This window comes from Opisthocomus hoazin, chromosome 25 (genome assembly GCF_030867145.1).
Source record: "Opisthocomus hoazin isolate bOpiHoa1 chromosome 25, bOpiHoa1.hap1, whole genome shotgun sequence".
NCBI classification, from domain to species: Eukaryota; Metazoa; Chordata; class Aves; order Opisthocomiformes; family Opisthocomidae; genus Opisthocomus; species Opisthocomus hoazin.
Genome location: NC_134438.1, coordinates 6,912,176 through 6,923,565, shown reverse-complemented (window position 1 = coordinate 6,923,565; position 11,390 = coordinate 6,912,176). Strand labels below are relative to the sequence as shown.

The following is an 11,390-nucleotide window of genomic DNA, read 5'->3' as shown; positions in this document are numbered from 1 at the left end:
AGTCACATTCTCACCACCTAAAAAATCCTGTCTTGTGGTTTCAGCCAGAGGGGTTTTTTTTAACTTCTCATTTCTAAGAAAAGAAAAATCCCTTTTTTGTAGCATTGCTGCATGTCAGTGAAGTGTGAAATCCCTATATATAACCCTCCAGCCTCCCTTAGAAGGAAAGGTGTGAGAGAGACCCAAGGAGGGAGGTTTGAAAAGCTCTGGCTGGAGGGAGGAAGGCTGGCCCCTTACCCCGCCAGGCTGCATTACTGGAGCAGCGCAGCTCATGGGAAGGGCCCTGTATCTTGCCTCTGCTTTGTGGCTTGGAACAAGACACAGCATCTCTCAGGCTTCGGTTTCCTGCCGTGCTGGTTGTCTGTCTCTCCCACGTTAGACCGTAACTCCTCAGCTCATGTAGTTGTTCATGTGTGTCCTTGCGGTGCTGAGGAGGATTTGGCTCCGGTGTCCTGTGTTATTGGTGGGTTTGTCACCAGAGTTTACTTGTTCCCAGTTGTGGGGAGGGAAATCACGTCTTGACTGGAGCCAGTATTTTTTCTGGGACTTTCTAGAGGGGCAAAGAGCAGAGCCCGGGTGGGCAGACACACCCCAGGGTGCTGTGATAAGGCAGAATTACCAAGGGGCAGTTTGCCTCTGTGCACATCTGTGTCTCACGCGCTGTTTACCTTGTGCTAGAGGCGAGGACCGGGGGAAGATGTCATCGCCAAGGGCTGGCGAAGGGCAGAAGGGGTGGAGCCGGACAAGGGGCTGTCCAGGGGCACGTCTTACTGCAGTGCCTTATTCCCGGAGTCCTACTGCTCCTTGCTCCATTTCTGAGATAGAGTTGGGGCTCTGGACTATTTTTACCTCGTGAACTAACAAGCCTGTTCGAGGCTTTACAGCTGACAACTTTCTCTGGACCTGACTGTGCAAACATGTCCATCCCCACGCTGCTCTGGGTCTGCTGCCTTGGTGAGCGCTCTGCTGGACCTTTTCTATTGTCCCCTTTCTACCCTCTCAAGCTTTGTTCGACAGGAACAGAGGTAGGCGGAGGCAGTTCCATCCTGCAGAGAGGATGTGGAAAAAAACAATAACCAACTGCAAAGAACAGGAAACCATCTCTGAAATCAGCGTGAGGTCATCTATACACCTTCCCCAATGAGGCAGCTTCATGAGGAACTGTAGTCTGGGGCTTCGTCCCCGGACGACAATATTGAGCTTTGAACAAATGTCTTCTTACACAAGATGCTGTCAACATGAGTTCAGCAAGAAGCTAGTAAGGCCAAGGAGAAAACCCCAAAGTGCACTGAAGGCAGCTAGAGCCAGCGAGTGCCTAGCACCGTTGGAAAACTAGGTCCAAAGTCCTAAGGAGTTAGAAGAAAAAGCAATTATTTCTGCTTGTGACTCCCTTGAGTACAGCAATGTTTGCTTCCTAAAATACTTCTGAACAGATGTGACATTCGCAGTGGGTCAGATAGGTTGTTTTCCATGAGGAAACCTGGCATGCAGTAAGGAAAGTGGATCAGAGGGAGGTTGTTCTGTGAAAGATGGCTCCTAGGAACTATGTGGTCCCTCACTGAAGCCCTGGGCTTGGGCTACAAAAGCTACTGTGTTCAAATGCTGTGGGCAAAAGCATCCAGCTCTCAGTTCACATACAAATCCGCGTAGAAGCAGAGGGGAATGTTTACAGGTTCCTGATAGTCTACACATGAAACTGCCCGGACATGCCCAAAATATGTCCTGACATGTCCTGCCCACAAATCCCAAGGCCCTGGGAGCTGACGTGGGGAATCAAGTTACAGGCAACACAGACCAAACAAAGGACCAAGCTGACAAAAGACATTCAGGCATCAAAATAGGTGGGGGGGTGCTTAGCAAAGCCCAGCGCCATGTATTCATGCGGGATGATAAGCTTCTAGGAGCCTGGCCCACCTAGAAGACGCTACGTGCGCATCCTGACTGTGGTCTAGAGTGCCAGGAATCGATATGTGCTGTAAAACGTGGGCTGATCTAGCAGCTAACAGGTTAAAAAGGCTTTGTTTTCTGTCCATGTCCTCCCCCCTCTCCAGTTGCATTTCACACGGTTCAGTCATAGTCTTATTTCACAACTGTGTGTTTTGAAAGGACTTATTAGCTGTAAGTGTAGGCTAGGCTTAAGACTCTTGCTTTATTGTTTACCCTGCCTGCTAGGCCTGTTTCTGGGGTCAGACCCAGGTTACCAATTACAGCTGTGATTAAACATACTAGTCCAGCTTACCGCTGGGCTTTTTTCCCCTTAAATTCCCAGTGATTCTGCTTAACTGGTGTTAGCAACCAGGTGGCTGCTGGCACTGCCGTCACAATTGTCTGTGCCTTCTCCGGCAGAACCAGATAATGAGATTTGAAGCGGCCCAATACATCTATTATTTTTACATTTCAGAACTGTTCCCAGAGACTTGTTTTTAACATCTTTTTTCCTTAATGTAAAGAAAGCCAGGCCTTGGTTTCCCAAATCTATGTAGATAACCTTAAAATCCTTCTCAAATGCCAGGGTAATTGGGAGGGACCCACCCAGGAGAAGTGACAGCTAATTTAGCAATCTGTGGGACGTGTCTAATCGGGAGGATTTTAGTGTTAATTCTGTGTAACTATTTCACCACTGATAACAGGGGGTGTGAGTTCACACTGCGGCTGTTTGATGGGCAGCTGACTCTAATGGTATTTGAGGACAGCTTGAAATTATTTTTTGTGTCTCATGCCTTGTGAACTGTCCAACAGAACAAAAAAGGTGTCGTCACCCCCCAAAAAACATAACAAGTCAAAGTGTAGCGTGGGAACAGTTGCCTTTTAGGTGTACATTAAACACCCTGAGCTGCTGACTCTTGAAAAGCATAACTCTGTGTGAGCAGCTTGGTCTGTCCATGCTGAGTTTGAACCCTTGATTGAAAGCCAAATGTTCCCCTTTTATTGTAAGATTTCCAGCTCAACTGGTTTTGAACCTCATTTGGATAAACAGGGCCAGAGTGTTTGAAAGCCTATTTGAAAGCCTATCTGAACTTCTAATTCCCGTCAAACCAGTTACAAATCTAGTCTGGCCAATTGCTATGGAGAGGTTTTTTTGGTTGGTTTTTTTTGGTGGTTTTTTTTTTTTAATTGAAATCTAAATGCTGTCAGCCATTTCCAGCTAAACACAGGGCGGAAACTAATCTAGCCAGAACAGCTCTAACTTCTCTTTTTAAAATGAATTTTATTTTCTAATTGTTTGTTTACTCTGTAACTCCTCAAAGCAATTTGAAAGCATGTATTAAGTCTTATGCTCTGTCTTTTAAGACCGAAGTCTTCTTGTAACAGGGCCAGGAATTATGGGCACATAACCCGCTTAGAGGTCCTTGAGCTCCACAGGAAATCTCTTATTGGAAGGGCTTAAGGAAGACAATCTGATTTCAGAGACCAGGCCCTATGTCAGACCATATGAACACACACAAGACAAAGGCCCCAAGTTGTTGAAGGGAGCCTGTAGAATCAGGATGATTAAGAACAAATGGAGGATCTGAATTTGGAGAATGGTGCCACCACTTACTTTAGCCACTTGCGGAGCAGGGGGGACCAGGGGAACCTGCTTGCCAAGGTTAGGTCATCAGCAGCACTGAACGAACACTGTTAGCCCTAATGGCAAATTAACCTGCGCCTGCTATTAGTGCTATTCTTGGCAGGCTGGAGGACAGAAGACCTCTTGCTGCAATTACTGTCCACTGACTCAGGATTGGATGATACCATCCAGGTACTTTTTAATGTGATCCTTCTGCTGGACGGGGGAAACAAGCCCTTTTCCCTGCTCCTGTCTTGTCCGGTTACATTGCAAGCCTTGCTCAGGCCTCCTGTGCTTTACTACAGTAGAAAAGCTGAGGTTTTATTTTGGCTTTTACTGATATATTTGTATAAAGGTATCTTCTACCAGCATGGTTTTGCTTGCTTCCTAATTTTCTGCTGATTATGACTGTACCCACGCGCTGTGAGCGTGTCTGCTGGCTGACAGTACAGGTGTGTTTAAAGTAATGGAGCTGTGCATGGACAGGCTCGCGCCGTGTGTTTATGCAGCCGCTTCCAGGGGCCTCTGGCTGCTGCTGCAGGATAAATAACCTCCCCCTGCATTGTGCTGTGCTCTGGATTTCACATGCACCCATGGGCTCTTTCATGTGTGTTGCTGACTTAAAAAAAAAAAAAGTCCTTAGACTTTAATCCTTGGGTTTATTTCAAAGCTTACAAAGGCAAATCTGGTTTATAGCAAGAGATTTGCTTGATTCCTTGTGCTCTGCGGATGAATGGAGCAGCAGATGGAGTGGGGAGGGGAGGACTCGCAGACCCCTTGGCTCTATCTTCTCGCTAGCTTGACCCTACTTCTGTGCCTGCTGCCCGAAGCGCCTGCTTTTAAGCTGCGCAGAACATGAAATGGGGTCGGTACAGACCTCTGCTTGGGCAGTATCTGTTCTATCCACCTCTTCCATGATTTCAAAAGCTGTTTTCTTACTCTTTGCTTTGGCTTGTCGGTTACACATTGCTACATAGCTATCATCTTGTGCTTCAGAAGGTGTGAAATCCCCTGTATTTGTGTGCACTTATATGGAATGACAGAGGTGCGAATAAAATGAGCTGCAGACTCTGGAAGCAGAAGGCCTCAAAAAATCCTATTACACCCTTGAGTTGTGGGAAATGATTGGAGTTTTGAGACCTGCAGTATAAAGAGGTGCTGGACAGCCTCCCCCCGACCTGCCGCACAAAATCCCCTCTTCTGGGGGGACAGGCAGGGGTGTGCTCCCCTTGCCAGGAGCTGTGCCCAAGTGGGACAGCTGAGCGGTTCGATGAGAGCCGCGATGTGGTGGAGCCGAGCTGGCAGGCTGCGTGCCGGCAGGCGCACGCTCCTCCTTATCAGGGAGCGCCGCGGCGAAAGCGCTGTGCCAGCGACGGGAGCGGCACTGTGGGAACCGGCGATGGCTCAGCCTCCGCCGAGCTGCTCCCCGGGCAGAGGCAAACCCAGATGATCTAATTCCCTGCCTCAGTTTTCTCCAGCTGCACCCGCTGGTTGTGGAGATGCCAAATGCGGTCCCGGCCATAGGAGGAGAACGCGTCTTCGCTGGGGATCGCATCAGAGCTGTGGCTTCAGATCCTCCCCTGGTGCACGCCGAGGGAGGCATCTGGGGCTGCGAGACAATGGCTCCAAACAATCCCGGTTCGCTGCCAGGGAATACTCATTCAGAAATCCCATCCTGCTTCGATACTAACTCTCTCATGGTTGATCAAAGCAAAGGCAAGAAAAGAGCTTGGCCTCCTACTGTTGCTTTAGCTTCGGGCCAGTTTCAGCAGAAGCTGGGCGAGTGCCTTTATCCTGGGCAGCGTGGCTGGCAGCTGGGCCAGCTGGTGCAGCTCCCTGTTTTGTAGTGGCTTTAAGTTGCTGCTTGCATCTCACTAAGCATCAGGGCCACGCACCGCTTGCACCGGTTCTCCTCTCCCCTCCTGCTGGGCTGGACGGAGGCAGCTGAGGACACTTGGTTCTGCTCCATGCTTGCCTTGGCTTGCTCTCCCTGCTCCATGATCGGACATGTCCTCTGCGCGGCAGCCACCTCCTCCCGCTCTTCCTCCAGCCTGGCTTTTGCTGGAGGGAGGCACTGGGTCCTGGGGTGTCTGCCCTCGCCCCTCACCACAGACGCTCCTCAGGCGGTGAGGCGAATGTGGTTCTGGTGGTGTTCCCCCTCGTCTCCCTCACCTGTCTGGGACAGCGCAGGTGATAGCAAGTTCTCCCTGCACGCTCCGGGGATCTCTGGAAAGGGTTTGGCCTTGTGCAGGGAGCAGGGATCTGTGAATGTGTCTTGGGAAGGGAAATTTGGTGATGGAAACCCGCCTGTACACTGCTGGGGAGAGGAGCCCCCTGTGCAGGGGGCCAGACCCCACCGTCTGCTGAAGACAGGAGGGTAGGAAGGGCCAGGCTTCGGGGACGGGTCACTGTCGCGCACTGCCCTGGGTGACTGATCCGTGTCATTGTAGGTCAGCAGAAACCTGCTGCACCGACGTCGAGAACACCCCGACACCGATCCAGCACTGAGTGGGCCAAAGCCGCGGCAGAAGCGCGCAGGACCGTGGGGCTGTCGGGGACACCCATCCCCTCACACTGGCTCCCGTCACCCCGCTGCGATTCCAGTAAGTGACTTGCCAGTGGCTTGGTGAGGACGAGCCTTCGCCTCACCCTCCCGAGGCGTTGTGTTCCGTAGTGGAAGCGGCCCGTGAACTCCTCCGCTGGTGGGGAGGGCTGGGAGCCTGGCCCTGGCGGTACCGGTGCCCCGGGGTTCCCTGCGGCTGCGGGCCGGCTGGGCTGCGGGGGGCAGCGAGACCGGGCCGGCTTCCCGCCCGCCGCCAGCACCCCGGAGACCCGCTCCAGGGACCCGGGAGCAGCCGAGGGGCCCCGACATCAGCTTCCCGGGGGCGGCGAGGGCCACACGGCCCGATCCGGGACTGGGAGGGGGGCTCAGGAGGGCCCGGGGTGGGGCCCTGCCCTGCCCTCCCGCCTCCCGCGGGTCACCTCGGGCACCGGCAGCTGCCTGGGCCCCCCGACCCCCCCCCGGCACCCAGGGGTGCCGCCGCCACGGAGCAGGGGGGTGCGGGGAGCCGGGGGCGCCGAGCCCCGTCCCCCTCCTCCTCCTCCCAGGTCAGCCCCAAAAATAGCCCTCCGGTAACAGCCCCCCCGCCAGCGGCGACGTCACTCCTTCCACTGCGCTGAGGTCAGGTGCTATTAGCATACCGCGCCCCCTCGCCCAATGGGGGCCGCCGCCGCGATGACGCCTCCCCGCTCTGCCCTATTAAATCGCGGCGCGGAGCCGGCGGCGTAGACCGAGCTGAGCCGAGAGCGGCGCCGTAACACCGCCGAGCGCGCACCGTCCCGGAGCCCGGCATGAGCCAGCGCCAGAGCCAGCGCCGTGGCGGCCCGCGGGTAGACATGGTGCCCGAGATCGCTGCCGCTGTGGGCTTCGTCTCCAGCCTCCTGCGGACGCGGGGCTGCGTCAGCGAGCAGCAGCTGCAGGTCTTCAGCGGGGCGCTGCGGGAGGCGCTGGCAGGTGAGGCGCGGCCCCGCGGCCCGGGGGAGAGAGCGGCTGCGTGGGGAGGAAGGTCCGCGGTGAACGCCTGCTCGTGTCCGTGCCTCTCGCCCTCGGGGCTGGACGCCCACCGGTGTCCTTCTCTGGTGCCCCCCGTGTTGCTCCCAGGACCTGGTGTCCTGTCCTGGGTGCCCACCTGTGTCTTCTTGGGCCGGACACCCATCTGTGTCCTTCCCTGGCACCCATATCTGTCCTCCTTGATGCTGGATACTTGTCTGGGTGCCCACCTGTGTCCCTCTGGAGACTGGCAGGTATGTGTGTGCCTCCCTGGGCACCCACCTGTGTCCCTGTGGAGTCCTGGGCAAACAGTTACCTCAGCCCTGAAAGTGAGCAGATCCCCTGCCTAGTCTCTGAGGGTTTTGTGGCCCATCTGCTTGGAGCCCTCCTTGCTGGGGCTGGATACAGATGATCCAAAGCTAATCTGTGTGCCCTGTCCCCTGGCAAGAAGTGCTTAGTCCTGTGTCGGTGGGGTTTAGTGCCCCCCTCCCCACAAGCATGTCTGGGGCTTGGCACTAACTGGGTGGTTCAGGGGTCTCCTCCCAGCCTAATACAGCCTTGTGTTATCAGCCCTGGGAAGGGATGGTTTGCTTGCCGCTGCACCAAGATAAAGGGTAGTGACATGCCCCTGAACTTACAGAATGAGCTGGATGTTACTCCCTGACTGTGGTGGTTTGTTGTGGGCGATACGGTATCTACCCTGGCCACCCCAGCAGCTGAGGTGAGAAGGTGCTGGGGTCCCATGACTGCAGCCCCTGTGACACCATCCTGCCTGGGGTTTCTAGGACTCGAGAGCTGTGCTCCTGCCCTTTGGAGCAAGTGGTGGCTGAACAGTTGAGTGCTCAGCTCTGGAGCCTCTGTCCTGATGGAGGCAGCCTGAGGAGGAGTTGGATTCCTCCGTCCACAGTGAGGTGTGGGACCCTCTCGGGACTGCAGCAGGGTGCAGACCTCCTCGCAGCTGCTGCGTGCCTGCTCACCACCCTTCCCTTCTCGCTTCCCTTGCAGAGCACTACAAACACCACTGGTTTCCTGAGAAACCGTTCAAAGGCTCTGGGTATCGCTGCATCCGGATCAATCACAAAATGGACCCCATCATCAGCAAGGCAGCTAGCCAGATCGGACTCAGCGTACCACAGCTCTACCAGCTCCTGCCCAGCGAGCTCACGCTCTGGGTGGACCCTTATGAGGTCTCGTACCGCATCGGTGAGGACGGCTCTATCTGTGTCTTGTACGAAGCGACTGCAGCAAAACCTGTGAGCTCCTATGGGATGCTTACCTGTAAGAACCAGATGATGTTAGGTCGCACCAGTCCTTCCAAAAACTACATCATGACTGTCTCCAGCTAAATACTCCTCTTGTCCTTACACTGCCAAGACACAGGCTACTGTATACCTCACCTGAGGATCTATTTTTAAGATGAAGAGCTATTTATATTTTTTAAAAAAAATCCAAGAAAATCCAAAATTAAAATATTGGGCACCGCTTTGAACAGAAGCGGTGTTCCTGGTGCCTTTTTTTAAAGCTGTTGCAAGCTTGTGAGTTTTTATGATGAAGCCGATATCTACCTAATTAGTGTTGGATGGCAATTTTGGGCTGGCTTGCTCACTTGGGCAGCTTGGAATGGAGGAGGAGAGGGAAGAGCCAGGCTGGGAAGTGTGGCTTGGTGCTGGGAGCCATCTGTCACCTTCTCACTACCCTGGTACCCAACCGTATTGCTGTATTGCCAAGTATTGCAATACTGTTGGAGAAGGGATGAAGGAGTTGCTGTCTTTCCTGCATTAACTTCTTCACTCCCCAGCTGGCCTGATCTCTCTGGGACCTGGATATAGTGTTTGGGGGAACCTTGCCTCAGGGCTGGGTGATGCCAGGGACCCTGGTATCCCTCTCCGTTGCTCTTGCGCATCTCCTCTGGACCCACTTACTCCGTGTGTGGTGCAGCTCTGCTCTGCCTCACTCACAGCACAGCGTGAGGGGGAGCGTGGCCTGTCTCCAGCCCCTCCATCTTTCCTGTCTGCTGCTGGACTGAAAAGGGCCACGTGGGTATCGGTGTCCTGTGAGATGGAGCAAGGCAGAGATGCACTGGGGGTTGGGCTGTGCAGAGGAGGTCCTCAAGATGGATATAGCAGCTGCTGTGGTGGCACTGGAGTAGTGTTCTGGTGCTCCCCAGTACCTGGCTATCACCCACTCCTCGCTGCACCCTGAGGAGGGTGCACCAGACCCCGAAACCAGCACTGAGCAGCTGTGAATTACAAAGCCTGTCTGCGATGTGTGGCTTAGACATCAGCCCACGACCAGCTCTTGCGTGGCCTCTCTGTGCTCCCAAGAGTGGAGTCTGGCCCCTTGCTTGTAAAAGTTGCCTAATCCAGTGCTGACGACTTGCTGTCACCCCTCCAGAAGAGCTGAAGCAACTCGCCTTGTGCTATAGAGGTTGGTGTGCAAGAACCCCCTTTGCCCTATCTCTTAAAGTATTGGGGATCTCTTCCCCCTGTGTGTGGGATGTTCGGATGCTTTGGTGTCCTAACTTGCTTTTAAAGTCACAGCACTTCTTCCCTCCCTTCCCCCTCTGGGTGATCAGCATGTGGCTGTCCCTAGGAGCTGTCTCCACTGATACCTTGGTAAGGGGCATCGCTTGGCTCTGATCTCTTGGTACATAACTGTTTTGCACAATTAATGCCTGGGTCTGTGCTCTGTCTGTTCAAGCAAAACTCCTTTCAGAGTCCCAGTGGTACTCGTGTTCAGGGAGACTTTGCCCAAGTGGTGTTTGGGATTTGGCTCTCAAACTGCTCTGACTAACTACGGATGGGGCGGGAGCTGGGAGTGCTGCCCCGAGAACTTTGCCTGCCTGTTGGGAATGAGCCTTTACCAGGGTGTTGTATGTCCATTATCTGTTTACTAATCAGCTGGTGCTCCTCCAGTGATCCTGGGAGAAATGATTGAAAAAGGGCCTTGACATGATTGGTTGTAACAAAACTTTCCCAGATTTTTCTCTTGGCACACTTAATTTTTACCTTCCTCTTTCTCTGATGTGGCAGCTGGCTGGCATAGCCAGAGTTGTTCTTGCCCAGCCTTTGAATCAAGTTCTCAGACTTTTGTGCAATATATTTCCAAATCTGGGGTGCTATGGGAGAGGAAGGAAGCCTCCCATCTGCCACAGTTCTTAGCTTTTTTTAATGTATTAAAAAAAAAAAAATTCAACACAGTTCCTCAGCTCTGAGTACTAATGTGGAAAAGTAAGTTCAGATTTTTGTAAGCTTCAAATCATGAATTCCAGAACTGGAAAACCAGCCTCAATTCTTAGATCCTTTTAAAATGTCAAGTGGTGAGTTATTTGTCCTTGAACAGTAATAGCAGGCTGTTGCTCTGAAGTTGCATCACTTCCCTCTGCATCACTTGAATTTCTCATGTCAGCAAAGCAGAGGCTGAAATGAAGCACTGGGGCTTTTCCCTTGGTGAACTTGTGCAATAGGTGACCTCACCAAGAGGGGAGGACTTGGGAACTTCCAAAAAGCAAATTCCCGTTTCAAGGAAAAGGGATCTCGGTGCTTCTTGGAGTCCTTACTTAACCTGCTTAGGCAGAAAGCCCATGATGAGAACTGCATCCAGGATGAGCAGTGTTTGCTTTGCTGGACTCCTTGGTTGGATGTAGAGTTTCCTGAAGGCTGGTACTTCCTTGGGTTGTAACTTGTCACGAGCAAAGCAGTCTGAAGATTTACCCCACGCTTTTACTCTGTTCCCTCCCTCTTACCAGAAGAAAAACTTTCAGGAACAACAGCCCACACCAAAGGAATACACTATAATTACTCTTAACATGCCCCCACTTCCAGAACCGAAATAGCCAGGTCTGTCTTTTTGTCCCTGGTGTGGAGGAGTCTGTTAAAGGTGTCTGGTTTTAGCTATAAAACCAATCGATCTTGGGTGTAATCCATTTCTCTCTTGTAGCTGGTTACATGTAAAAGCTGTGAATTAGTGTGCTCCGTTGCCTTCTGCCTACAAGCCTGATACTCAACTGCAGAGCTGTGGTGTGTATTTTAAGACAGTGTATTTGAGGGGTTTCTTGTCATTTTTTTTAACAAGCTGGACTGTTGAACGGGACCTGCTTTTTGTATTTGGTGAAAATGGTAGAAAGTTTGTAAGCTACATGTGGAGGAGGGAGCGGATGGTTACTAATTGTATAGTAGCATTTTTATATACAGAATGTACAGATCCTTTGACAGACGTATGCTTTTGTTACTTTAATAAAAATGTAGCAGTATAAAGGAGCCTTGTTTTCTTGCTGGGAACTGTTGTATG

At 52.6% G+C, this 11,390-nt stretch overlaps 1 protein-coding gene across 1 annotated transcript; it reads left to right on the top strand.

Annotated features, from left to right (window-relative positions):
• Window positions 1-6,850: 6,850 nt before the first annotated feature.
• On the top strand, window positions 6,851-11,356 carry BTG2 (BTG anti-proliferation factor 2). The gene is made up of 2 exons (XM_075443013.1): window positions 6,851-7,064; window positions 8,106-11,356. Exons 1-2 carry the CDS (start codon window positions 6,902-6,904, stop codon window positions 8,444-8,446), a joined length of 504 nt encoding a protein of 167 aa, XP_075299128.1. The 5' UTR covers window positions 6,851-6,901; the 3' UTR covers window positions 8,447-11,356.
• The last annotated feature ends 34 nt before the right edge of the window (window positions 11,357-11,390 follow it).

Coding starts and splice junctions, on each gene's coding strand:
- BTG2 (XM_075443013.1), top strand. CDS start 6,902: ATGAGCCAGCGCCAGAGCCAGCGCCGTGGCGGCCCGCGGGTAGACATG. Junction 7,065..8,105: donor GCTGCGGGAGGCGCTGGCAG/GTGAGGCGCGGC, acceptor CTTCCCTTGCAG/AGCACTACAAACACCACTGG.